The sequence below is a fragment of the Eulemur rufifrons genome, chromosome 7, assembly GCF_041146395.1.
Source record: "Eulemur rufifrons isolate Redbay chromosome 7, OSU_ERuf_1, whole genome shotgun sequence".
In the NCBI taxonomy this organism is placed as follows: domain Eukaryota; kingdom Metazoa; phylum Chordata; class Mammalia; order Primates; family Lemuridae; genus Eulemur; species Eulemur rufifrons.
Genome location: NC_090989.1, coordinates 260,569,882 through 260,597,676, shown reverse-complemented (window position 1 = coordinate 260,597,676; position 27,795 = coordinate 260,569,882). Strand labels below are relative to the sequence as shown.

The following is a 27,795-nucleotide window of genomic DNA, read 5'->3' as shown; positions in this document are numbered from 1 at the left end:
CCCTGAGCCAGCCACAGCATCTTCTTTAGCCTCCCTATGTCTTAGTAGGTCTTGGAAGGCAGTATGGGAGCAAAAGTGTGATCTGACACGTAAACGGGTCTGAGATCCTCATTTCCAAAGGCGCTGCCTGAGTGCAGAGCTGTCGTGCTTCCGAGCCACTTGAAAGGGAGAAGTACTCTGGAGACAGCTGGATGTGAATGTGGAGCAGTCTGAGCAAGAACAGAATGTCTCCTCTGCCTGAGCCTGAGTGTGGTTTAATCACATCTTCCCTGCTTCGGGCTGAGTCAGAGAATCATTACACTAATTCCTACTTCTGTGGTAAGGGAGGCCTCTTCCTTTTGTCTCTGCTGCCATGCAGAAGCAAGAGAGAATTTTGCCAGTTTCTCATCTTGAACCTCACTGACCTATGGGTGGCTGGGTTTTAGAGGCTGTACCTACCTGGAGAGAACTCTTCTGAACTTTAGGACTGTCCCCTGACCCCATGGGAGGCAGGTTGCTGAGGAGGAAAACTCCAGTGGTGGAGAAGCCAGTTTCCTTTGCTGCACTAGTCCTGTTACACATATGTAGAATTCTCCAACTGGGGCCTTTAAAAACAAGGGACTTTGGTGAGAAAAGCATGAATAATAATGTGTATGGATTTACACTGACTAATAGTGATAGTTCATGCCCTTCAAGTGTGGGTCTCTGTTGGGCTCCAGTCTCTCCTCCATCAGGGGTTCACGTGACCTAGCCACAGATAGCACCATAGACCTAAGTGTGGTCTCAGGCCTTCCTTCTGGTCTTCTCCTTGGACTCTGTATTTCTACTAGTTGGACTTTTTCTCTTTATCTGGGTCTCAGAGTATGATAAGGGGCCCTGTTGAAGGGGCTCAGTGAGTTTTGATTTGTGGGCAAATAGATGCTTCCCTACTCTTAAATTGAGAGTTTGCCTTGGATGCTTTGACTACTCATAAGCTTCTAGTTCTTAGGGGACAAGGCCCTTATAAACGTGCTAGTGACATTCATTAGGAAGCTAGCTGGGAGAACCCAGGGTGTATGATAGGAAGTGGGGGACCATGAAAGGGTTTTTAGCAAGAGGACATGTAGATGCATTATTCTGATAGGACAGATGAATTGAAGACGGAAGAGGCATGGCTGAGGGCAGAGACCAGGGAGGAGGCTATCCAGGGGTGGCCAAGGCATAATGCAAGAGGTGAGGCTTGGTGCCTGCTTGGTTGTGGGGCAGTGAAAGAGAAGGAGGCACTAGAATGATTCTTGATTTCTAGCTGGGTAGGTGATGGGGACGTCCAGTAGCCCAGTGGCTGTTGGGGTCTGTAGTGCAGGAGGGTGGTCATGCTGGAGGCGCAGACCAGGGAGCTGTCAGCCTGTGGGTGGAAGAAAGGGAGCCTCCTCCAACTGCTTTCTTCCCTTTCTTAAGGATTGTTTATTTAACTCCATATGTGTAACGTGGGCTTCTCACCCCCTGCAGCCTGGCATCTGGGACACGAGGCGATGCTGAGACTTCTGCTTCTACTGGGGTGGCTCTTACCTTTCTGCTGTTTCTGGCTCTGTCTGCACCCATTGCTTCTCCCCACTGATCCAGAGGCACCTCTGTCTGTCGAGTCACGGAGCCCTCTGATACCAGTTTGCTCTCCTTTCTAAGCTCCTCTTGGCATTGCCAAGAGCAATCTTAGATCTCCTGGTCCTCTCAAGTACCCTAGAGTGGCCACGTGGTCAGTGATCTCACTGGGCACATTGCTCTGTCTCGCTGGCGTTGGCCGTATTGCTCAGAAGCCACACTGGGCAGGACAGGCCTCACGTCTTCCCTCTGCTCTTTTTTTTTTTTTTTCCAGACAGAGTCTCACTCTGTTGCCTGGGCTAGAGTGCCGTGGCGTCTGCCTAGATCACAGCAATCTCAAACTCCTGGGCTCAAGCCATCCTCCTGCCTCAGCCTCCCGAATAGCTGGAACTACAGGCATGCGCCACCATGCCCGGCTAATTTTTTCTATATATATATTTTTTAGCTGTCCAAATCATTTCTTTCTATTTTTAGTAGAGACGGGACCTTGCTCCTGCTCAGGCTGGTCTCGAACTCCTGACCTCGAGTGATCCTCCTGCCTAGGCATCCCAGAGTGCTAGGATTACAGGTGTGAGGCACCGCCCCCAGCCTTCTCTCTGCTCTTAATCTTCTTTGTTCAGTTCAAGTATCTAAATAAAGTGATTTCAGAATTGCTAACCCTTGCCTCTGTGAACTTTTGTGAGGTATGATTTTTTTATGTCTATTACATTAACAAAAACACAGATACATCTTACTGATGACAGTATAAATTGTTATTTCCTACTAGAAAGCAATTTAGAATGAAAATTTCAAGAACCATAAAAAAAGTGCTATCCTGTGTACCTCCATTCTGCACACCCCCAGGGATGTGTCCCACAGAAATAATTTTAAAGAAGTCACCATATGAGAGACAGTGTTATTGCTGTATTAATTGTTATTGTGAGAAATTAGAAATACACTAAATGCTCAGTAGTACAGGAATTATTAATGAAATTATAGTATAAATACTCTATAAAGTCATGATGCTCCCATTAAAATAATTAAATGAAACCACAAGGGGGAAAAAGCTTCTAATGTTAGTGAAAATAAGACTGATTTTAAAAAGTAGCAGTTTTCAGACCCTCGGAGACTCCAGTTGGGTAGATCAGGGCTTCATCTTCCCTCTTGCAGCTGTGACAGGACTCGCAGATGCTTCTCCTTTCTGCTGAGTCTGCAGCTGCCGTTTTCCTGGTGGCGCAGCTGTGCCGGCTTCTCGGTCTGCCAGTGGAGCACCGCACTGACTTGTCTTTCTCTTTCACGTTGGCCCACGTGAGGAACCAACTAGTGAGGGAACAAGAATCAGAAAATAGGCCATCTTTGCATCATGGCCCATACGTCCTGCAACTGGAAAGGATTGTACTGTACTTGGTTAACCAGTAGCATTATTTTCCTAAACTAAGCAGTAAAAGTAGGTTCAGTCTAGAGAGAGAGTTTTTATGTGGGATCTTCAGACTGGGACTCTAAAGAGGAAGGCAGTATAATGCAGTGGGAGGTGCACTGGAATCAGAGAGCCTATTCTTCATATCATGGCTTTGCTACTTATTAGCCGTGTGACCTTGTATTAGAGACTTAACTTCTCTGAACTTCAGTTTTCTCATCTGTAAAATGGGAAATGTCAAAGGTACCCTCTTCATGGAATTGTGTGAGGTAAGCCATATAAATCATTCAACATAGTAACTATACAGAGTCAGGATTATTCTTGTTACTATACTTAATGCTGTTAAGCGAGCTGTTTGGTGTAGTGGAAAGCATGTGGATTCTGACTTCAGACTGGTCTGACTTTGAGTCCCAGCTCTATAGCTCCACACCTCTTAGCATTATGACCCAGCCTTGGTTAAAATCACATTCTTTTTTTTTTATTCCAACCTCAGTCTTCTCACCTGTAAAATGGGGGCACTTATCTGCCTCACAATTCTCTGTGAAGATTAAAAAAAAAAAGAAGCAATGTGTGTGAAAGGATTTTGTACTTTACATAGTTCTTGCCAAGATGTGGTTGATATTTACTGCTCGTACCTGCTTGTTGGAATGGCAGATGCTGTTGGAGAGCAGAGGCAATGACCGCTTTTGGGAACAGCAGTTGGACGGCTTAGATTGGACAGCCCAAGACATTGTGGCATTTTTGGCCAAGTACCCAGAGGATGTGCAGTCCGCTAATGGCTCTGTGTACACCTGGAGAGAAGCTTTCAATGAGACCAACCAGGCCATCCAGACCATATCTCGCTTCATGGAGGTGAGGATCTGTTGCGTGGATCATTTAGAAAAGGCTTGTGGCTTCTTTCTCTGAGATGTTCCAGTAACGTTCAGGCAGGAGGAAAGTTTAGAAATAATGTATAGTCTCATTCACAGCAGTATCCCTCAAGCTTAACACGGGCTTGGTGTACAAAAGGTGCTCAATAAATGTTAGTTGAGTGGTTAAATGAGTAAATAAACAAGCCTAACTCTAGCTTTATTCTGTATTGACCCAAGAGTGTTTCTATCCATTGTCTTCTAGGTTTTCCTACATTATGATAGCCCAATGCCTAATTGCACCAAAGTATTTCTTTTAAAGGGCATTATTTATGAAACTTAGTTAAAATTTAATTCAGGACAGATTAAACTTTTAAAATTTAGTCTTAAAAATTATATCACTTAATAGGGATGAATAAAAGGTTTTTTGGTCTGGTTGGTTGATTGGTTTGTTGCTATGACTCAAAAATTGCTGAGAAAACAAAGAGGAAAATAATATATAATCATTGTTTCAACCTCTTACCCTCCACAAAAATCAGCACAGGTAACTTATCTCTAAATACTTCCAGCATTTCTCTTAAATTTCACTTACAAACTAAAATGATCTATTCTTGATTGAAGATTGGAAAGTTGCTTTAGAGAGGATTAGAGAGTGGGGATAGATAATCCTGCAGTCAGGACTTGCTCCCTAGGGTAGGACCTGTCTCGGTCACTGCTTGTTGTCCTGGCCACCTGCGTTCTCACGAAGGCGGTTCTCTCACCAGTGTGTCAACCTGAACAAGCTGGAACCTGTAGCCACAGAAGTTCGGCTCATCAACAAGTCCATGGAGCTCCTGGATGAGAGGAAGTTCTGGGCTGGGATCGTGTTCACTGGAATTACCCCAGGCAGCATTGAGCTGCCGCATCATGTGAAGTACAAGATCCGAATGGACATCGACAATGTGGAGAGGACGAATAAAATCAAGGACGGGTAAGCCCAATCTCATCACCCCAGCCTGGTCTTGGGGAAGTCAGGAAGAGCTACTATGACTAGAGGTACTTCATTTTAACTAGTAACTTGGTAGAAATTTCAATAAAAAATAAATGAGTGGCATGAGTTTGGTGAAATTGGCACAGTCATTGCTGGAAGGTATTATTTCAAAGGTCATAAAATATCGCTATCTTTTGATTCAGCATTTCCACTCTGGGGAATTAATCCCAAGGAATTAAGTCAACAGAAAAAAGAGAGAGAGAAAAAAAGACTTTAGGTTCTCTGTGCTAGTGTTACTCATTTTTGTGAAAAAGGGCAAACAACCAATGAAAAGGGAATCATTAAGTAAATTTTGGTACGTCCACTTAATGCAGTGTTAGGTAGCCAATGGAGGGCAAAAAAGCAAACCAATAAGTAGTATGCTCGTTCTGATTATATTTATCTAAAAATATGTGTACACGTCTAATGAGACCAGAAAGTAAGATACAAAAATAAAAATAGTGGCTAGGTAAGGGTGGTGGGATTATGGGTGATTGGATTTTTTTATTGTATGGTTCCAAAGGAATGTTTGATCACCTGTGGCTTGGTTTTAGATACTGGGACCCTGGTCCTCGGGCTGACCCCTTTGAGGATATGCGGTACGTCTGGGGGGGCTTCGCCTACTTGCAGGACGTTGTGGAGCAAGCAATCATCAGGGTGCTGACGGGCACCGAGAAGAAAACTGGTGTCTATGTGCAGCAGATGCCCTACCCCTGTTACGTCGATGACATGTGAGTTATTAGCAGGCCACCCTCTTTCTTTAATCAGTTAACACTGTGCCAGGTGGAGTGTGTATGTGCACGCTTGTGTGTGAATGATCTGGAAATAAGATGGCAGATGTCGGGGTCAACAGTTTCAGCCATGTCACAGACACGTGTACACACTGGTGACCCTTCTCTTTTCTTGTCTGTAGTTGGCACCACTTTTATTTTTTACATCCTATCCTTTTGGTCAAAATTTGCCCAATCTGCAATTTAAAAATGTGTCATGACAAACACAGGCAGACGCATAGACACACATACCTGCAAGCACAGAGACAGCAGTCTAGACTTGTCAGAGCAGATTTTGTGTAAATTTGCCCACTTCCTCTCCCTAAACGGTAAGCCACATTTTGAAACAATCCAAATAAAACTGAATAAAGCTTCATTATCTGAGATTTTTTCGATAATCTTTTAGTGCTTAGTCACTAAGCTGCCAAGTTCTCATTGTGGAAACTATGCCTTTGAATGTGATAATTTCTTATAAGAGAGAATGGGCAGAGGTGTAGTTATTGCAGACATCTGAAATATGCAGTGTCTCTTCCAAATTCTGGAAATTCCTTTATTCTCTGTTGTTAGTGGTGGTGGTAGGGGGGTGTGTGTGTGTGTGTGTGTGTGTGTGTATGTGTAGGGATCACGGTGTAGAAGGAGCATGGTTTCTCTCCTTGTAGTAGCTCTCTGTTTGGCATTGAACAGCCTATTTCCTTGAATGGCCATCTCTAGCTTTTCCAGGTTACCAGAATTATCCTGTTTTTCACCCTCAAAATGATTAGCCAGAATTTTCCAAACCAAGACTTTTCCAAAGACCCTTAACCCAAGGTTTACTCTGGAAAGGATGTCCTAAGATGAGGGCATGGAAGTTCAGAGGCATTAAGAACCTTTGCCTATTGTCACGTAGTAAGTGGATAAGTGGGAAAGCCGAGACTTGAACCTCAAGTTTCAGGGTCCAAAATCTGTGTCCCTTTTACTTTGCAGCTCTGCATTTCCCATTCTAGTTTGGAATCAGAAATATTAGTGACAAGAGCTGCCTGAAGTGTATTTCTGCACCTTGATAAGAGTTAAGCTAAGCAAGTCAACAGTGAGATGACCTTGGAGATGTTGAGCTTTCATGAGAGAAAGAGTTGGTTTTCTTGTTTTGGTTTTTAGTACTTTAAAATAAACCCCCTTTAACTTAATGACATCTCACAGTTACCTAGCTACTAAAACAAGCCCCCACAGGAAGTTTGCTTAGAGATACTTATTAGCCTAGGTTTTATCACTACATCGTGTTGCTCATGAACCATTTGGTGACTCGTACATTTTAGGGTCCAAGGGCTCAAATGTGGTGCTTCCTCTGTCATGCAGACTAAGAGGCCTTGGTCCATGACCGTGGCTCACACGTGCCTTTCATTCTCCCCCTGCCCTTCCTCGGGGCCTCCAGCTTCCTGCGGGTGATGAGCCGGTCGATGCCCCTGTTCATGACGCTGGCCTGGATTTACTCTGTGGCGGTGATCGTCAAGGGCATCGTGTATGAGAAGGAGGCGCGGCTGAAGGAGACCATGCGCATCATGGGCCTGGACAATGGCATCCTCTGGTTTAGCTGGTTCATCAGTAGCCTCATCCCTCTGCTTGTGAGCGCCGGCCTGCTGGTGGTCATCCTGAAGGTGAGGCGGCCTCACTCGCCCTTGCCTGCCAGGGAACCCCTAAACAGCCCCACACGGGCTAAGGGAGCAGCAGAGGAAACGCCAAGATTCTGGGAGGGGAGGGGTCCTATGTGGCATTTCCTGCAGTTTCCTCAATTTACAGTTGGTTGGGGAAAGTGAGGCCCAGAGAGGGGTGGCGACTTGCCCAGGGTCAGCCCGGCTGCTTAGCAGCTAAGCAGGACTAGAACCCAGGGCTCGTGCTTTTCAGGTAAGCACACACTCGGCTGCGCCATGCTGTCTACTTGGCACTGGTCCATGGCAGCATCTGAGAGCTGCTCGTTTTATTAATGTATTGGGTGGCGATGCTTCCTGAGTTCCGAAAAACGGTAATCAGAAGGATGTATTAATATATTGTCACAGGTTAGATTGTCTGGGAGCAGAGGCTGAAACAGAGTTTGACGCGTGGGCCTTTGTTAGGCATCAACACCTGCGGAAGGGATGCAGTGGACGCAGGATTGGCAGAGGGAGGAGTTGAGCTGTGACTGCGCCAACCCCATGGGGCACTCGGGAACATACAGCTTGTCAGAGTTGTTGTTGGAGCTGAAATGTCCGGCCCTTTGTGCTCCCCAAGGTCTCCCTCCCTGACAACCCCCTACCCCAGAGCACCCCCACCACCCCAGTAATCACTGGATGTGGGCTGCCCTGGGAAGGGTGTGCCCCAGGGGCTCTCTACAGCTGTGACAATTCCAGAGGTGCTGACAGCTGGGATACAAGTCTTCCCTTAAAGAGGACTCTGGGCAGTGCAGTTCCGTGTCTGCCCCATATATTAGTATATTTATATCCCAGTTTTCTTTCTCTACAAGCGTTTCGTGTAAGGATGCATCACATAAAAATAAATGTCTTTGAAGAAAAGGGGGAGTGCAAAGAGGAACTAACTAATACTAGCTACCATCTGCCTCAAAGGAGCACTTACTGATTGGAAAGCACCGTTTAAGCACCTGACGTGGGCTGCATTATGATATCCTCACTAAACGGCCCATTTCACATGCAAGAAAATGAGGTGAAGGAGGGCCAAGGACTTCCCCGAGGTTAAACAGCAGGATGGCAGAGCCAGGATTTGAGTGTGGTTCTTGCTAAAAGCAGACCCCTTCCTCATGCTTGGATATCTAATTGACATCCACGCTCAAGGGGCCGAGCTCTGTGGCAGGGGTGTGGTCCCGTGGCTGGGGTGTGAGAGCTGCTCTGGGACAACTGCTTGCCGGTGGGTCCTGCGGAAGCATCCCCAACCACCAGAGGTAAGCTCAGCACATCCGCAAGAGTCTGGAGGATTGTAGGAATGCAGAATCCACGGTTATCAAGGGGTAAATTAAGGTCACCGAGCCATTTTCCTTGGCTTTTGGAAAGGAAAGTTGTGTGGGACATTATCTCCCACAGTTCTTTCTTGGGGCCAAGAGTCATAGTCCTTATAAAAAGAGAAACCATTTAGTATCACCGATCGGAGAAAAAAAGAGCAAAACCGTCCATTGAGGTGGACTAGAAAGCCCTGGACTCTGTTCCTAACTCAGCCCTTATTTTTCTGTGTAGTCTTGGGTAAGTTGTTTCTCTTCTCTAGGCCACAATTTCCTCATCAGAAAAGTGAACAACATTATTCCTCTGCATTTTCTCTAAGATAAGAATGAAAAACCCTGACTCTTCCTTATAGATCGTGCAAGTGAGTGCTAAGGCTTGTCGGGGCAGCACGCTTAATGGGTCTCTTCCTTCCCAGTTAGGAAACCTGCTGCCCTACAGCGACCCCAGCGTGGTGTTTATCTTCCTGTCCGTGTTCGCCGTGGTGACCATCCTGCAGTGCTTCCTGATCAGCACCCTCTTCTCCAGAGCCAACCTGGCGGCAGCCTGTGGCGGCATCATCTACTTCACACTGTACCTGCCCTACGTCCTGTGCGTGGCGTGGCAGGACTATGTGGGCTTCACACTCAAGATCTTCGCCGTGAGTACCTCTGGCCCTTCTGCAGCGGCTGCAGTCACGGCCACCCCAGGCATTAGACCTCCTGCCTGGAGTCCCTGAATAGAAGCAGCAAGTAGGGAACGGAAGATGAGAGTCTCTTTCCAATGGGACTTGAACCTCAGTTCTAGATTCTAAGCTCTGTGGGGAGGCAGGGATTATGTTGTATTAAATTATTTACTATTAGTTTTTCCATAGATGCTGGTTGAATTGAATTGAGTGGAATTTTCTAGAGAGTCAGGCTGAATCTTGAACCTGACTGGCATTGGGGAACAGCTTTGGGCAATAGATGCCATCTCCACCCTTTATCTCCCAGCTCTGTTGGCCATGTCAAACTCTCCGCGAAGTCAAGGCCACGATAGAGCTGAAAGCCCTTGAGGGTCAGAGATGACTCCTTCTGGACCCGTGTTCCTTTGTCTAGTGTGGTGTTTTGCTTGACTAATATTTTTTGAACTGAGTAAGACAGAGGAGCAGGTGCCCCATCTTCCCACAGATCCCTGACTCGGACACTTCCTTCCCTTGTACAGAGTGGGAGAAGCCTTAAGGGGTGTGGGAGCCCCTATAAAAGCCAGCTACCAGCTGTCCCTGGGGCCATTTATAAGGAAAGCTAACAGTCCCCCATAGGATGCTCCAGGTGCTCATTCTGGGCCCCATAGGCACCAGCAGCCCCGGGCAGCCCCCTCTGACCTTGAGCCTTCCTCAGTGAGCAGGGAGCCTGAGAAAACCTTGATGTGTGTGTGTGTGTGTGTGTGTGTGTGTAGGGCAGAATTGCTGAGCCTTGGGGCATCTTTGGAAGCATAAAATTCTAAAAGTTTTACACTCCATCATACACGCCTTTCTGAAGTGTGTGTGCATAATGAGTGATTACAAATGGAATCATTTTATATGCTCCAAGGGAGCCCACTCCTCTAAAGGGATTCTGTAGGTGAATACTACCTCCATATCGTATAATTGATCCATTTTGCAAATTCAAATTTCTCCAGGTATAATTTACATTAGCAGTGACAAATGAAAAATGAGAGAGACAAGGAAATGGATAAATGACTTCTGCCTCTTTCTCACAGAGCCTGCTGTCTCCTGTGGCTTTCGGGTTTGGCAGTGAGTACTTTGCCCTTTTCGAGGAGCAGGGCATTGGGGTGCAGTGGGACAACCTGTTTGAGAGCCCTGTGGAGGAAGATGGCTTCAATCTCACCACTTCGGTCTCCATGATGCTGTTTGACAGCTTCCTCTATGGGGTGATGACGTGGTACATTGAGGCCGTCTTTCCAGGTACACTGAGCTTCCGCGCTGCTTGGCCACCTGCCAGGGAAATATGATCTCTAGCTTCCGGGCTTTCCTTTCTTTGTGCTGGGATGTCTGCAGGGTGTGGGGCTCCCTGGGAAGCAGCCTGGGCTTTAGATCCATGGCAAATAAACAGTCCAAGGGGAGGCAGCAGATGCTGAAAGTACAATTGTCACTGTTTGTGTAGCACTCATTTCTTGCAAACTGTGTGCCAGGCACCCTGCAAAGTGTTTTATATACTTCGATTCATTTAATCCTCACAAGGCTACTCTGAGGTAGTTACTGTAATAACCAGGGTTTTTCAAATGAGAGAACTGTGACTCAAAGAAGTTATGTGCCTGTGGTCACATAGCTGGTAAGTGTTGGTGCTTGGAGGTGAATGCAGTTAGATCACACTAGGTCAGTGAGCCCAGGAACATCTGTATTTCTGTGTCCCCAGAGGGGATGCCTCTAGGAGAGCTTCTGTTTCTTGAGTGCAGGTTGTTAATAATAAAATGTATTAGTTATAAGGCCTGCCTGCGATATAATTACATTAGCGTTCAGTACAAATTTATTTTGATACTTTCCTTAGTAAATCTTCTTGCCCAAGTCCAAGGTGAACCGGCCTTGAGATGTACTTTCATATAAGAACAAATTCTGAGAAAGCAAAGTTTAAGTCTATTTGGTTCACCTTCTGATTCTCCTCTAAGGAGGTTTACATGAAATAGTTATTACCCCTGCCTGGACTTCATTGAATATGCAGTTTTGCATCATACAGAGTCTGGATTCAAATTCTGAATCCATAACTTCCTGGCTGAGTGATCTGGGGTGGGCTACTTAACCCTCAGTTTCCTCATCTCTAAAATGGGCATGGCACCTGCCTTGTGGGGTTGTTGGGAAGACTTGGAGAGGTGCAGAATGTACGTTGTACGTGGTAGGTTTTAGCTAGTGTTAGCTCCCTCTTTCTCCACCTTCCTTTCAATCTGTCCTCCAAAGTGTGTGTCAAGGAGGGAACAGATCTGGCTGGGAAGTCTCGGGAATACTGGGATGGAGCGAAGCTTGGCTCACACCTCTGCTTTGCTTTCAGGCCAGTATGGAATTCCCAGGCCCTGGTACTTTCCCTGCACCAAGTCTTACTGGTTTGGTGAGGAAAGTGAGGAGAAGAGCCACCCTGGCTCCAGCCAGAAGGGAGTCTCAGAAAGTAAGTGCTGCTGACCTGTCTTCCTTAACCTAGTGCTGCTGCCCATGCTGCTGGGGGCAAGTGATGGCTCCTGCCCTTTGTGAGACTCTAAAACCACTTCGGGGCTGAGAAAGCACAAGCATTGCCCCTTTCTAGATTCTCCCATGCCATTTATGTCCAGTGCTGACTTATTGGGAGTCATTGGACCCCTGAGGGACATTCCCTTTGTTTTCTTGGCTTCCAGAAAAGTGACTTTTGCTCTCTGTACCTTTACTTTCCCCCTCCCATGCACACTTTTCATGCTTTCCTAACACGCTAGAAGAAAGAGGTAAAGACAGTCATCATTGTGGAAGGCCTCGCTGCCTCTACACATAAGAGCCATGGTAGGCTGACACCAAGTGGCTACCACAGAACTTAGCCTGTGCCTCTTAATGTTCTCACCCTCCATTACCCAGGGCCCTAATCCTCCTTTGGCTCCTGAGTGCTGGTAGAGATGCCCATAGTTCAGCAAAAGCTATTCCTTCTGGAATCTTTATTCAGGTTCCTTCTGCTCAGTATGGCGTCCCTCCTAAGGAGGTAATAGGTCCCTCTTCTGCCAATCTCTTCCTTGATTACCAGTGGTAAAAGTATGGTGCTCGTTAGCATGGCACACTTGCCACTGTTCTAGTGACTTCTCCTGCTGTTCCTGTTCCTCTTTCCCTACCTCCTCTGTACACCTAGCTCCTGTTTCAGTCACCTAGAACTGCTCACAGTTGCTGGAACATGTCATATTCTTCTACACCTCCCTGCCTTTGCCTGTACTGTTACCTCCCATAGGAGAAGCTTCTGTCTTAACTTGATTGCCTTTAAACTCTCCCTCACTCTTCAAGATCTAGTTCAGTATCCCCTCCCCTGAGCAGCCCTCCTAGATGTTCAGGTAGTCAGTCGCTTCCTCTCCTGCACTTCCATGGCATATAAAACACTTTTCTTTATTTTAAAATAATTATAGATTCACAATAAATTTCAAAAATATTATATGAGGGGGTTCCCTTATAACTGTTATCCAGTTTCCCCCAATGGTAACACCATGTTATAGCAACATCGTGAAGTTGACTTTGGTACAGTTCGGACCTTCAGATTATACCAGTTTTACCTGCACTTATTTATGTGTGTGTATTTGGCTCCATGTAGTTTTATCACATGTAGATTCGTGTACTCACTAGCTCAGTCAAGCTGCAGAACTGTCCCGTCACCACAAAGCTCCCTCATGCTACCCCTTAATGGCCACAGCTACCTCCCCTCTTCCTTAGTTCCTGACACCTGTCAACCCCTGATCTGTTCCCCATTTCTACAGTTTTATTATTTCTGGAATGTTATGTAAATGGAACCATACAATAGGTAAACTTTTTTCCACTTAGCAGAATTCCCTGGAGATCCATCCAAGTTGTGGTGTGTATCACCAGTTCATGCCTCTTCCCTGCTGAATAGTATTCCGTGGTATGGATGGGCCACATTTCCGTGGCATTTTTAGATGTGTTTTTTCAACAGCTTTTAGCATCCTATGATTTCTTGTCAAGTCTTTCTCCCTAATGCACTATGAATGCTCCGTTATCACTGTATTCCCATCACCAATGCCAGAGCCCAAATAGGCCCTAACAAATATTTATAGCCTCATGCCTGCGTGTGAAACCAGGGTGGCCATGGAGAGAAGACAGTTCTGAAAGTACAAGCACAGCACCCTGTGCCTCCACGCTCCACTTGTCAGTACTTCCTGTGGGTTCATTTCTGTCTTCTCTCTTCTCACAGTCTGCATGGAGGAGGAACCCACCCACCTGAAGCTGGGCGTGTCCATTCAGAACCTGGTAAAAGTTTACCGGGATGGCATGAAGGTGGCTGTCGATGGCCTGGCACTGAATTTTTATGAGGGCCAGATCACCTCCTTCCTGGGCCACAACGGAGCGGGGAAGACGACCACTATGTAAGAATGGGGTGTGGCTCTCACAGAATCAACCACAGGGAGTACTGCAGTATAGTTAGAAATTCACACCTAAGGAACCTGTGCTGGTCTCTGGAGCAAGGGCAGGAGCACGTGAGGAGTTGATGAGTGTAAAGATATTATCTAATCATTGGGAATACTTTCTATGTGCTGGTTTCCTAGACATTATTTCTTCAGACTAAAACAGACGGGGGCCTTTTGATGACCTTTCCCATGCAGTTCTAAGAATTCTGCAGTGATCTTAGAACATGAGGCCATGACAGCTCTGAGAAAGGGTCTCCTTTGGAGCTGATTTGGGCAGAATTGTAAAGTGAGAATCTGGAAAGAAGGATTAGATAGGTTGGAGGGAGTTTCAGAAACACATCTCCACGCGATGTGAGAAACAGCTGGGCAGGCAGCTCCATGGCCTTCCCTGGGACCTCAAGGACCTTAAAAGAGATAGCGTCAGAAGGGAGCAAGGGCCAATACAACACCAGAGCTAGCCTCAGTGGCTTTCAGTGTGGTTTCTCTGCCATTCCAAGGGTCTGTCTTTGGAGGGGGTCCTCTTTTCTTGTTTTTCTTTTATCTTTTTTTTTTTAACGTAAAATCATTGCAGAAAATTTTTGAAAGGCACTCAAATCCTACCACCTAACACAAAAATGATTTTTATCCTTGAATAGTATGTTTTGGTTTGTCCATTTTTCATGAACATGATGTTAGGCATATAAGATTTATGTTTTAAAGCACACTTTCCATTGCAAATTGGAAACTTTATTTTAAAAATGCTCATACTAAAATTGCCATTTCTAACACATGGGCCCAATCCTAGTTATTTACTAAAACAAAGACTTCTTTTCTTTGTGGGGGTCCATTAGGGTCCATTAGAAAGGAATGGGAGGTAAGTAGGTTGGTGCAGCCCGGAATGGAGCATCTAGAGTTAAGGGTGGGTCAACCCTGACTCCTGTGCTTTTTAATTTTTGTCCTCAGGTCCATTCTGACTGGGTTGTTCCCTCCCACCTCGGGCACTGCCTACATCTTGGGGAAAGACATTCGCTCTGAGATGAGTACCATCCGGCAGAACCTGGGGGTCTGTCCCCAGCATAATGTGCTGTTTGACATGTGAGTACCAGCACCACCTTTCTGGATGCGTGTGTTGTGAAGTCATGGGTGGAGTGGGACTTAAGCATTTTACTTTCTTTGTGGGTGGGCAGGCTTGCCTTCCTGGACACATTGAGACCTAGTTGTCCCTCAATTTTAGGAGAAGGGGCAGGTGAATTGTTGGGCAGGAGATGTTACATCAGTCCAGCCAGTGGATGGGGGCTTGGGAGACAGGGCTCTCCGTTACTGTCATTCTGCAGGGCCTTTCAGCCCATCCTCTGTCCCACCGCCCTCCGCCTTGAGGCCTGGTGTAGACTGCCCAGACCTGCTAGTGTCTCAGGGCCCTGGCATGATGGCCCTGTGTCTCCTGCTCAAGACATTTACTCCCACTCAGGTTGTCCCATTAGCAGTAGGGTGCCCAGGGAGCCCCTGTGCTGGAACAGAGAAAGACCTGAGCTCCGTGACCTTGGGCAAGGCCTTTCCCCTTTATTTATGGACTCCAAGTCCTTTTATCTAAAATGAGCAGCTTGGGCTCTTGTGCTCCCCAGATGCCTCCCTGCTCTCAGAATCTGAGGTCCGCTAAGGTTCAGGAGGGCTACTCCAGTCTGATGCTGGGCTGACTTCTTGGTTGATGGGGCCGTGGGGAGAGCCCTTTGAGGATCCATCTTGGGGGCCTGAGATTTACAGTTGCACCTGCCTGATACATGGTGGCCATGGGAGTAGGTCGGAAGTGATCTGTCACGTTTCAACTTTGATTTTCTGAGCAGCTCACGTGGTTGCTTACTGCTATTCTGCCTTGAATCCTGAAGATTATTTTTCAGAAATTGATAAAGTTAAAAAAAAAAAAAAAAAGGGAAAAGAAAAATGTGCCCATTCTCTTATGTTCTGGATCAGGAGACACTATATCCTGGTGCATCCTGCAGGGCCCAGAGCTGACCTGCCCCTCTGTCCCCAGGCTGACTGTTGAAGAGCACATCTGGTTCTATGCCCGCCTAAAGGGACTCTCAGAGAAGCACGTGAAGGCAGAGATGGAGCAGATGGCTCTGGATGTTGGTTTGCCACCCAGCAAGCTGAAAAGCAAAGCAAGCCAGCTGTCAGGTGCGGCCTGGAGCTACCTTGCCCGTCCCCCCTCCTCTGCTCCTCCAAATACACCTACACAGAGGAAAACAGCAGCTGCCCCAGGGTCCTAGGCTGGGTGGGTGGGTAGCAGGAGCTTGTCCTTGGCTATGTTCCCAGGTCCTCTGTCTTCACTCACTGTCTGGGGCTGGTCCTAGAGTCCGTCTCTTTGTTTTTTGTAGGTGGAATGCAGCGAAAGCTATCTGTGGCCTTGGCCTTCGTGGGCGGATCCAAGGTTGTCATCCTGGATGAGCCCACGGCTGGCGTGGACCCTTACTCCCGCAGGGGAATCTGGGAGCTGCTGCTGAAATACCGACAAGGTAACACCTGGCATATAGCATTTATTGTGAGTCGTGGACTGGGGGAGAGAGAGGGGCTCTCGAGAAGTATAGCTGTATCCCATGGTAGTTATTGTTAGGGCAACAGGACTGCTGCTCAGGGAGCATGAGGAACTTCTTTCCTTAAAGCTCAGTGCTCGCCCGTGGTGTGGAGGTGGGAGCCTGGCTTACAAGACACTTGAAGCTTATGCTTCATTACCTAGGGGCCTGCAAAGGAAGAGAAGTGGGGTGAAGGGCACCTCCTCTCTGCCCCACTGCCCCCAGTGCCCTCTCTGGCATAGAACTCACACACTGAGAGGCCTGAGAGCAGAGGTTGTGTCTTTCTCCATCTTTTTGTCCCCAACATGTTGCACTAAATTTGTTTGTTGAAAGAGTGGATGGATAAATGAATGGAATAGGAGCGGTGCAGGAACATGATTGGCTGTCTGCTTAGGGGTGTGTTGTGGTGCAGTATGCGGAGCACAGGCTTTGACGCCAGGTCCGGCTGGCCCTGAGACCTGGGGAAAGCCACTTCGCTTTCTGTTTCCTTGCCCATAATAACAGTGGTGCTTAACTCATAGAGGATTAAGTTAAATGAAAATGCACATAAACCATCCAGCATAATGCCTGGCACATAGCAAGTTCCCAAGTAAACGTTGCTGTTCTGATTTCTCTGAGGATCCAGTAGCTGTCCCCAGAGCTTTGCCATTCTAGGGGTCTCAGCCATATAGGGTTGAAAGTCCTTCCAGGTCTCTCTCCCATGCTCATCCCTGCTAATATCTCTATAGTCCCTGCCACTGTGGTCAGTGAGAAGTGACAGGCCTCACCTGTCCCACATCCTTGCGTTTGTGCCTGGCAGGCCGCACCATCATCCTCTCCACACACCACATGGATGAAGCAGACATCTTGGGGGACAGGATTGCCATCATCTCCCATGGGAAGCTGTGCTGTGTGGGCTCCTCGCTGTTTCTGAAGAACCAGCTGGGAACAGGCTACTACCTGACCTTGGTCAAGAAAGATGTGGAATCCTCCCTCAGTTCCTGCAGAAATAGCAGCAGCACAGTGTCGTACCTGAAAAAGGTGAGCTGCAGTCTCGGTGCTGGGCTGGTGCTGGGTCGGGGCAGTCAGGACTTGCTGGCTGTGCATGGCTTGTCCACCGCCAGCCCATTCTGCCACGTGGAGGCCACCGTCTCCCTGCTCCGTGATCCCCTTTGCAATCACATCGTCCCTCACACGCGTACAGCTCAGGAAACTTGTGCTAGTTCTGTAGAATCCCGTTTCCTTTCTCCTATGGGGCACAGTGAGTGATGGAAAAGGTCCTTAGAGGACTTTATTATGTGAAAGAAGAGACTTGTCGAAAGGTACGAGCCTTGGCTACAAAATGACCTGGAGTTCCTGGTCATTACCTTTAAATCTCATTGACCTTAACTTTTAAACTACAAAATGGCAAATATTTATTAAGCACTGATTCCATGCTAGGCAGACTCTGGGCATAAAAGAAAGTAATGGTAATAGTTAATTTTTTATAGCATTGTTACCGCTTATAAACTTTTTTTTTTTTACATCTGTCATCTCAGTTGAAGCACAGAGAAACCCTGGGGTGAAGGTGTTATAATATTATCCCAGATGAGGGATATGAGGGCCATAGGGATTTGGTAGCTTATTGAAGGTCACCCAGCAGGTAAATACTAGAGGTGGGACCAGACCCAACAACCAGGCATATTTTCCTCTGTACCACAGTACATGCCTGAGATTTATTTGCGTGTTGAAGCCAGAGGTGCCTAAGGCACTTACATCCCAACCTTGAACTCCCATCTGCTTATTTACCTTTTAACTAAAGCCTCCTCACGGAAGTGTGCTCTGAGTTCCAGCAGCATCAGGATCACCTGGGAACTTGTTAGAAATGCAGCAACCCGGGCCCAATACAGACCTGCCTCACTCAGCAAGGTCCCTGAGTGACTGAACACACATTAGAGCTTGAGAAGCATTGAACTAGACAAGTAGCCAGGTAAAGCCCATGTCTGAGATGGTTAGCGAATGCCTGGTTGCAGCATTTGTCAGCAGGCCTCAGTTCCCAGTGATAGCTCTGCTTCCCGAACCCTCAGCCCCAGGAAACCAGGCATCCACACGGCATGCACCACGCACGTGTCAGATTGTGGCCTCTGAAGCCATGGCTTCCAGTTGCGTGCATCCCAGGAAAAGCTTTCTGCTTCAGTTATCACACACTAGAGCTTCTTAGAAGCCCTCCCTGGCAAAGGTGGTGGTGGCTGTACCTCGCTCGGTCCCTGACCCATTCTCACCTCCTTCTTTGCCATCAGGAGGACAGTGTTTCTCAGAGCAGTTCTGATGCTGGCCTGGGCAGCGACCATGAAAGTGACACGCTGACCATCGGTAAGGACTCTGGGGTTTCTTATTCAGGTGGTGCCTGAGCTCCCCCCAGCTGGGCAGAGTGGAGGCAGAGGAGGAGAGGTGCAGAGGCTGGTGGCGCTGACTCAAGGTTTGCTGCTGGGCTGGGGCTGGGTGGCCGTGGGAGCGGGTGCAGCTTGGTGGTGGGTTGGCCTGATGCTTGCTTGGGAGCCTGGGGCTTGGTCCGGGAGCTGGCAGGGCCGTGTCCCAGAGAGCTGAGATGATTGGGGGTCAGGAAATCCCTTAGGGGAGTGGATCTGGCTAGACACTGGACACCAGGGATGAGGAGCTGAGGACAAGTCAGTAGAGAAAGATTCGAGCTTAGTATATAAGGAGGGTGAGAGCCCTGGGTTTTCCTCAGGTGGTGTGTGTAGGAGGCCAGTGTCACCAGCAGCATATATGGAACAGAAGTCTTGACCCTGGACATCTCTGCCCAGTCCTAACAGCTGACTTTTCCCAGGAAGAATTCTGCTTCCGTGAACTGTTTGATTAACCCTCTCTTGAAGTAAATAGAGGGAGCCTCCTTTAAAAGTTTAGGGAAGGGTGAAGAATCTTTTAAGATTCCTTGAATCAAGTTTTCCATGGAATAATCCTGGAGTTTAGGCAATAGACACCAGGCTTTTAACTTGAAAAAGTCATCCATCCATCCATGCTGCATCGAGTACCAAAGTGTGCTGGCTTTGGTGGTACAAAGGTGAATCAGACATAGTCCTTCCCCCCTGGAACTCTCAGGCCAGAGATGGACATGTGGAGTGACTAAAGCATCTGGGATAGGCTTTAGTGTGGTGTATGAGCAGCAGCTTCTAAGCAGTAGGCAAAGGGAGACGGTGGGGGATGGCCGGCCCTTACTGTGGAGCCTCTGAGCTGACTGAGCCATCTTTGCACTCTGGTCCCTGCAGATGTCTCAGCCATCTCCAACCTCATCAGGAAGCACGTGTCTGAAGCCCGGCTGGTGGAAGACATTGGGCATGAACTGACCTACGTGCTGCCATATGAAGCTGCTAAAGAGGGGGCCTTTGTGGAACTCTTCCATGAGATTGATGACCGGCTCTCAGACCTGGGCATCTCTAGTTATGGCATTTCAGAGACCACCCTGGAAGAAGTAAGTTAAGTGGCTGACTGTTGGAATATAGCCGGGCCAACAATCCTCAGGCCAGATAGGCAGTCTGTATTGGGAACAGGATTATCATGGAGTTGATCATTGAGTTTTTAGGTCATTGACAATCTGAGTAATGTTGGCCTCAGTTAACCACTGAAGATCACAGTGGGAGACAGTAGGAAAGTAGTATTAGGATTGCTCCCTGGTGTGACTGGATCATGGCCAGGTGTCAGCTGCACTCTTATGCATAGGAAGTGACCAACATTTATGGATAATCTACTTGTGCTGGGTGCTGAACTTGATATTTTTTTAAATGTCATTGTAACCTCATTTAATCCTTACAACAAGATGAAAAAATTGACAGTCAGGGATGCTGAGCTGGGATTCAGAATCAGGGGTTTTGGGTTTCAAAGCTCATGCTTTCTTTATCCAGGTAATGCCTCCCTTTAGAGATACAGCATCACAGACCTTGAGGGCTGGAAAGGATATAAAAGTTGTCTGGCCCAGTGGTCCCCAAGGATGTCTGTGCAGCAGAATCATATAGAGATACTACTGACAATAAAAATTCTAAAGCTTGGCTTTAGGGCCTTTGAATCAGAATTTCTGGGAGTAGTGCCTTGAAGTCTGTACTTTTATGACATGCTTCCTACACAGTGGTCTATTGACCACAGCTGGGAAATCATTGATCTCATTCAGATTCTCCTCTGATGTTTGAATCTCTGCCATAGTATTTCTAGTGATGGGGAATCCATTTCCTCCTGATCATTCTGTCTTGGATAACCTATCACAGTGCTAGTCTACTTGAAGATTTGGGGCCACAGACCTGAAAGAAGACACTTGACTCATTCCCTGTAGGTTCAGAACAAATTTCTTCTGCTCCAGTGTCCTAATGTTGTAGCTTTAATTTGAAAGTGATTGTCTGGATTGATAGCTCTCACCACTGAGGAAATGTTCTCTGGCAAAAACGGCTTCTTTCCCAAGTGACTCTGACAAAGTGTTATTAATAAATGTGGCTTCTACTTTCTCTGTCTTAAGGGGCTAACATGCCATTCAATAATGCAATAATCATGGCGGTGATGGCTACTCTCATAATGTTGGTGCTTATGTTTTCACCTGCTCTTATATTTCAGATATTCCTCAAAGTGGCTGAAGAGAGTGGGGTGGATGCTGAGACCTCAGGTAATCCTCTTGAGGGGGGTTACACACTCTTTGCATAGGGCCTCCTACAGGCTGTCTTAGTTTACCTTTCCCTTTGAATTGTTCTGTTGCATTCTCATTTTTTGTGTAGAGATGTTATTTCAGATGGAAAAGGTTTTTTTTGTTACAAATAAAATAGTAGTAACAGTCATTGGATGTCAGGCAGGTGGGGGAAAGGGGAATGGGTACATTCACACCTAATTTGTGCGGTGTGCACCATCTGGGGGATGGACATGCTTGAAGCTCTGACTCGGGTGGGGCAAAGGCAATATATGTAACCTAAACATTTGTAGCCCTGTAAAATGCTGAAATAAAAAAACATGTGGGATTCCTTCCTTTTGCCTTCAGATGGTACCTTGCCAGCAAGACGAAACAGACGGGCCTTCGGAGACAGGCAGAGCTGTCTTCGCCCATTCACTGAAGACGATGCCATTGATCCAAACGATTCTGACATAGACCCAGGTCTGTTTGGACAAGATCTGTGTTCCGTTGTTTGAAGATGAATTTCTCTCTTATGTTCTTCTCAGCTCTTTTCTTTTGATGGCCTTTAGCCAAGATGAGAGATCCCTACAGGGGCCAAAGGGAAGTGAGAAAATGAGAAAAGCCACTTTTCCATTTCCAGCGTTGTGCATGTGATCAAACCGAAAAGAGCCTATTCTCATCACTTCCTTTACTTAGCTGAGATCTTCCTCTCAAGATACACATAGAAAGATGGCGCCTCAATCCTCTGAAACCATTTATTTGTCACATTTTTTGTAGGGTCCCAGTTTCTTGCATATATCAGGTATTTATTTGTTGAATAAATATTCATTGAATGGATGAATGATTTTGAAAGAATCCAAGAGGGGAATTTGCTTTCAGAGTTAATTATACCCTCTAAGACTTAGATATTTTGGAGTGAGTGTGTCCCTGTGCGTTTGACTGAGATGGAGAGGAGAGGTCAGAAAGAAAACACTGGTAAGATGTCAGAGCACCTCAGCGAGGAATTGTTAGTTTAAGACAAGGATTTCTATAACATTTTTAGGAACAGAAAATTTTCTGGTTTTCCCAACCCTTGGTTGCATGAGTCTGTAGCTCTTTTGTTCTTCCTGACTTTGTGCCTTGAAATTTGTCCACTTTTTACCAAAAATATAATAGATGGGAAACTAATTGCCATTGTGTGTTCTCAAGCATGTAAGCCTACATATATGGCCTTGTGTCATAGAATATTAAGAAATTGATGACTTGATTCATTGGAATGGCTTGCTGTAACACCCAGTTATATATAAAGACATCTCTTCAGTTGTCTCAAGGTACCTTTTCTGTCCTCATCAGACAAGGACTAAAAGGCAGAAACTGCTACTTTTGGACATTTTGAGTCATGACTTTTCCTGGGACATAGATTTGTCACGCAAAGCCCTTTAATTCTGAGATACTTTTAGCTTAAAATGCAAGCCTCTGAGATGCTTACTGAGGATACCAGGGGAAGGAGCATGGTGGTGGCAGAGATACCTAAGATAACAGGTGTTGGCTTCTTACAGAGTCTAGAGAGACAGACTTTCTCAGTGGGATGGACAGCAAAGGCTCCTACCAGGTGAAGGGCTGGAAACTGACACAGCAACAGTTTGTGGCCCTTTTGTGGAAGAGACTGCTGATTGCCAGACGGAGTCGGAAAGGATTTTTTGCTCAGGTGAGATGTGCTGTTCCAGGCCAGGGACTCTGGCTTCGTGGGTGGGCTGCGGGCTCTCCGTCCAGTGAAGGCAGGATAGTAATCATGGTCAAGATATGAATCCCAGTTCTGCTTCTTGCCATTTGTGTATCTGTTGGCAAGTTACTTCTCTGTGCCTCAATCTCCTCATCTGTAAAATGAGAAAACAAAAATGAATAAGTGCTTAGAATGGGGCCTGGCATTAGTAAATACTTAGTTGTGGGTGTATTTATATTACATTTATTTTAGAGGAGGGTGTAAAAAGGACAAAGTTTAGAAAAACTGGTTAGGCATATTCAGCTGTCATAATATGAGAGATGTTACGCCCAGATGCACTGAACCTATGAACTTATTGGGAACATGATTGCTCTCTAAGTTGATGTTTAACTCAAAGTGATAGAAAAGATAGATCAGAATGTAATTGGCCAACAGAGAAGACTCATTACACTGTTGCCTGCATGTCAGTGTGTGCATGCTAAATTGCTTGGTTAGAAAGGTTAAAATTATTTCACTCTATAAAATCAAGAAATACAGAGAGAGGGTCTGCAGAGAGTGTCTTCCATACAGACTGTGTTGGTACTGCTAAAAGCAGGAGTTTGCAGCACCCAGACATGGATTTGAATTCTGACTCTGCTGCTTATTGGCCGCATGACCTTGGGCAAGTTACTTGGTCTCTCTGATCTTCAGTTACCTTGTTTGTTAATGGTAATAATGATAATACCACCATAAATAATGACAAAATAGAGATAATTCTCATTATAGTACTTTCCCACAGAATTATTCACTCAATGATCATTTTCTGCATTGAAACCTCAGAACATTAGAACCAGGGCATCATTTGAATCTTTAAGTTTATTAACAATAAATTTCTCTGCAATAAATGGAAGATGCTTTGGGTTTACTTATAAAGTATGCACAAGTCATTGTTTTCAGAGAAGATATGGTAGAAAGTTTGAGGAGGTTCAAGAAGGATTTGGATAATTATACTTTCTGAGACAATCAGAGGAGACAGTGGCTGCAGTTGCCTCTGACTGGAGCCAGTGCTGTAGAGTGAATTTTATCAGAGCACGGGATTTGAGTGGGTCATCTGTCCCCAGCCCCCAGACTAAAATGAGAAAATGGAGGCCAGAGGGGAAAGTGACTTCACATGGGTACACTTGTAGTAGAGACAGAACCAGGATTCATGACCTGCCCAGTCCATGGTGCAGTGTGGTCTTTCTCAGTCTTCAGGGGAAAGAGGAGGCAGGAACCACAGTTCTGTGTCACCCTGATATGTTATCCCTGTTTACTCTGTGAAGTTTCCAGCTTACTGCCTTTGCCAGGTGGCCATAGCCTCTGGCCTTGTGCTGCCAGGGAAGAGCTTTAGTTCTCAGGCTCCATTGCTTCCCAGCTGCCAAGAGTGCCTTGGTGCAGCACAGCCATGGGCCCTGCACTCCTCATTCCTGTGCTTGTTGGTCTGGAAGGGTGGTTGGACTCCGAGCGACTTGCCCCCTTGGCCTTCTTTCTAACACCATTTTCCTGCCACCTCCTTCTGCCTCCACTGCCTGGTTATAGATTGTCCTGCCAGCTGTGTTTGTCTGCATTGCCCTGGTGTTCAGCCTGATTGTGCCACCCTTTGGCAAGTACCCCAGCCTGGAACTTCACCCCTGGATGTACAACGAGCAGTACACATTTGTCAGGTATGTGCTTGTCTTCTGTGCCCCAGGAGAGAGGAGGGTTCAAGCAGACCAAGGGCGTTTACTATGCTGAAGGCCAAGGGAATGGACTCAAGAATTACACAATGGAATGGATTTTATCAGCTGTGGCTAAGGCCCCTACACAAACTAATACTGCATGCAAAGAACAGCAGTGAACTAACCCTGAAATAATGGGCCAGTCCTCTATTGTACATTTCAGCCCCTCTCCTCTTTGTATTTCTATGGTCAGGAACAGCCATGGGCATTTTAGGTAAAACAACCTAATCTTGCTAAAATCTATGATTGAATGTTTAGATTTTTAGAGCTGTGTTTTAATTTTGTAATTGAGTCACAGGGCTTCCAAACACTGTCAAAGCATAGAACCTCCAGGTTCTTATTTTCTGCAAAGGACAATTCATGTAATTATTTTCTATTCTTTTGAGATACTAGCTAGTGTTTGTCTTTTAGACATAAATACCCCCTGTTGCATAACAATCCAGTGCTTTAAACAAAAGGACAGAGGCATTTCTGGATCTTGTTTGGCAGGAGTTTTCTTTAGTCCTAAAGGATTCACAGACTTTTAGATGGGGGAGGTATATCAGTGATATAAAACGGAATCGTTAGAAAAATAAGGAAAGAAAATAGATAAATGCATATAAACGCGAATCAGTCTCTTTTTCTCCAACCCCATATTTTCTTCTTACATAGTTCAGGTCTATTTTATTCTTTCCTTTCCCAGCTGCCGACCCCGATTGCCCACAGCTGTAGAACACAGCATGTGTTTGTGACCTGTGCTCATTATTTTTGTGTTTTCTGGTTGTCCATGCAAACACTCAGTCTGTAAAACCTGCCTACCCTCTTGTGGAAAATCCTGCTTGTCTGTGCCAAATGAACAGCTGTGAAAGTGCTTTTGAAATACTTATCCTTAATGAGTCTCTTTACTTCAAATGAAGATGCGTATGTAAATGTGCATGTATGTATATGTGCACACACATATACACACCTACATACATGTAACCTATTTACACAAGCTCCACTTTGGAATGCTGTATATTACCCCGATGCCAAATACATGGCCAGAGCCTGAGCTCCTTTTGGGTGGTTTCTGGGTTTTTGTTTGTTTGTTTGTTTTGATCCTTTTCTAAAGAGCCTATCACATAGGAGGTGCTTCATAAAATGCTTACTTTAGAAAAACTTTTCTATCTCCTGGATCCCTGGTTTTAATGAGTTACCGAGCTGACTGCCTCTCATGTGCCCATAGTAATGATGCTCCTGAGGACAGGGGAACCCAGGAACTCTTGAACGCCCTCACCAGAGACCCCGGCTTCGGGACCCGCTGTATGGAAGGAAACCCAATCCCGTGAGTGCCATGTTAGCCACAGCTGGCTTCTTGTGCTTATCACCTGCTTTGATTTCTCCTGCACTTATCAGCTGCACACTGCACTGTGACCATCATCATTTGCCCTTTGAACCATTTTTTTTTTTATTTAAAAAAGCCAATATAGTAACCTAATCAAACCATCTAGGAACAAATATTTGGAGAGTCTTCTAATATCCTGCAAAGCAAATCATTACAGATGTTTGTTTACCACTTTAGAACGTTAATATTTAATTTAAATAGCACTTTACACTTACTGATCAAATGCTTTTCCCATCTCTCCTTCCCCGCAACTCCTGTGCTTAAGTGCTTCATAATTTGCAGGTTTATCAGCTTCTTTACTTTCACAACCTGAAAAGATGACATATTTTTATAAAAATGGACACTGTCTTCTTTTTGAGTTTCATATTTTTATCACACTTTCCTTTAAAACCCTTTTTTTTTTGAAAAAAAAGTAGGCAGTATATACATAAATTTAGCAAAATACACATATGACTCTTAAGTGTGTGCAGGGGAAGGTCAGTCACCAGATCACTGTGAGAAAGGACAGTGGAGAGGTGGGGCACTCATGAGGGAGCTGGCGGCTGGTAGAGATGGATTCACGTTGCTGGACTCAGGCAGAATTTGCCGCTGAGGTTGTTAAACCACAAACAGTGATCTCCGAGGAATTATGGAGAGTTGGGAAGGTGCTGGAGAATCGGAGAAAGGCAAACTTGAATTCCCAGTTTTAATGGGAAGATGGCAGACTCTGCAAATGACGATGGTGAGCAAGACACCTGTTTGTACAAGGTTCTACAGCAGATTTCTAAATGGATAGTTACTATGTACTTCTTAGTTCTTAATTAGTATTGGATAGTTACTAAATTTTTGTTAGTACTTAGTAGTTAGTACTTAATGGGTGATTAATCCCAGCAGCCACTATTGGTTCCCAAATCACCAGATTACGAGGATGGAGAAGGACACAGATCCAGCCAGCCCGGATTTCACAAGATCTTTGGTTTTCCACATGAAGGTTGTACAGGAAAGAGAGAAGAATGAGATAGGATGATAATATGATTATCTGGATTCACTGCTGGCCAGCTGAACTGTATGGACGCCACCGGAGGAGGGCTCTATAGGAGCTAGAACTGGCTGAGAGCCAGCCTGCAGAGACAGAAGGGGCATGGCCCCTCACATCAGGGGCTGCACACTTCGAGTCTGAGTGCCCCTGGCCATCTGTTGGAGACAGTCTGAAGGAAGCAGCTCCATCCTGGGAACTCGTACTGAAATTCAAATTTTAGGTTTTGCAAAAGCGGGTAGAACTGAAGGACATTTGACGGGGACAATTCTCCGTAGTATTTCAGTTTTTCTCAGCCAATCCTCTTTTGAAGCTTTTAAAAGAGTGTGAGCTTCAGGTGAACATCGTGTCTTGGTTTGACTTTGCCATTTACTTAAGGTGCTTTAAAGAGAGAACCAGAGATCAGTCTGAAAAACCATTCATTTGAGTTTTTAATACATAGATATTAATATAAAGACTGGCTCTACTTTGAATTGTAGAATTCTGAAAGTAGGTCACTAGAATTTATACTTTTATTTTACCAGTGGAAAAAAATAAGCCCTGAGAGGGCAAGGGACTTGCTGATGTTCTCACGGTAATTCCGAGCTCAAGTCGGGGATGAAGGTCTTGTGTTTTGTCTCCTTTATGGTTGCGGACAACCTAGCTCTTCACGTATCAAGCACTCTCACCCCATTCTCCCCCCGAATTCTCTACCCATTTGAGAACATAAATTGGATCCTGCCACGCTCCACTCGATTTTCAGCATGTTGAGTGTAAGACCCAGACTCCTTCCCAGGCCTGCATCATCTGGCCTCTCCCTCCCTCTCCCCTTATTTATCATCCCTCCTCCCCTTAGCTTATCTCACCAGGCCTCTGCTGCCTTCCTGCTGTTCCTCAAACATAGAAACTCATTTCTTCCTGGGGCCTTTCTTTGTACCTGCACTTTCCATTGGTTCTGCTTGGAATGTTCTTCTCACCAAATCGTTGCCTAGCTTGCTTTCTGCCATTGCTTATGTTTTGGCTGAAATATTATCTTTTCAGGAGGTCCATTCTCCCCAGTCACTCTCCCTTTATTTTGCTTTGTTTTGGGCCATCTAAGATTATATGACTTAACTGTTTATTTGTTTAGCTCCCTGCAAACTCCATGAAGGCAGGTACTTTGTCTTATCCACACTAAACCCTCAAATCTGCACAACGGT

The 27,795-nt window shown here is 46.0% G+C and overlaps 1 protein-coding gene across 1 annotated transcript in view; it reads left to right on the top strand.

Annotated features, from left to right (window-relative positions):
* ABCA1 (ATP binding cassette subfamily A member 1) overlaps window positions 1-27,795 on the top strand; it is a 128,391-nt gene that overhangs the window by 75,972 nt on the left and 24,624 nt on the right. The window contains exons 12-30 of the mRNA XM_069476646.1: window positions 3,608-3,805; window positions 4,566-4,771; window positions 5,365-5,541; window positions 6,989-7,211; window positions 8,956-9,177; window positions 10,257-10,461; window positions 11,540-11,653; window positions 13,418-13,589; window positions 14,574-14,705; window positions 15,640-15,782; window positions 15,983-16,120; window positions 16,977-17,197; window positions 18,436-18,508; window positions 19,423-19,625; window positions 20,753-20,801; window positions 21,168-21,281; window positions 22,340-22,488; window positions 24,061-24,185; window positions 25,444-25,542. Coding sequence (XP_069332747.1) covers window positions 3,608-3,805; window positions 4,566-4,771; window positions 5,365-5,541; window positions 6,989-7,211; window positions 8,956-9,177; window positions 10,257-10,461; window positions 11,540-11,653; window positions 13,418-13,589; window positions 14,574-14,705; window positions 15,640-15,782; window positions 15,983-16,120; window positions 16,977-17,197; window positions 18,436-18,508; window positions 19,423-19,625; window positions 20,753-20,801; window positions 21,168-21,281; window positions 22,340-22,488; window positions 24,061-24,185; window positions 25,444-25,542 — 2,963 coding nt within the window. The remainder of the gene's footprint in view (window positions 1-3,607; window positions 3,806-4,565; window positions 4,772-5,364; window positions 5,542-6,988; window positions 7,212-8,955; window positions 9,178-10,256; window positions 10,462-11,539; window positions 11,654-13,417; window positions 13,590-14,573; window positions 14,706-15,639; window positions 15,783-15,982; window positions 16,121-16,976; window positions 17,198-18,435; window positions 18,509-19,422; window positions 19,626-20,752; window positions 20,802-21,167; window positions 21,282-22,339; window positions 22,489-24,060; window positions 24,186-25,443; window positions 25,543-27,795) is intronic.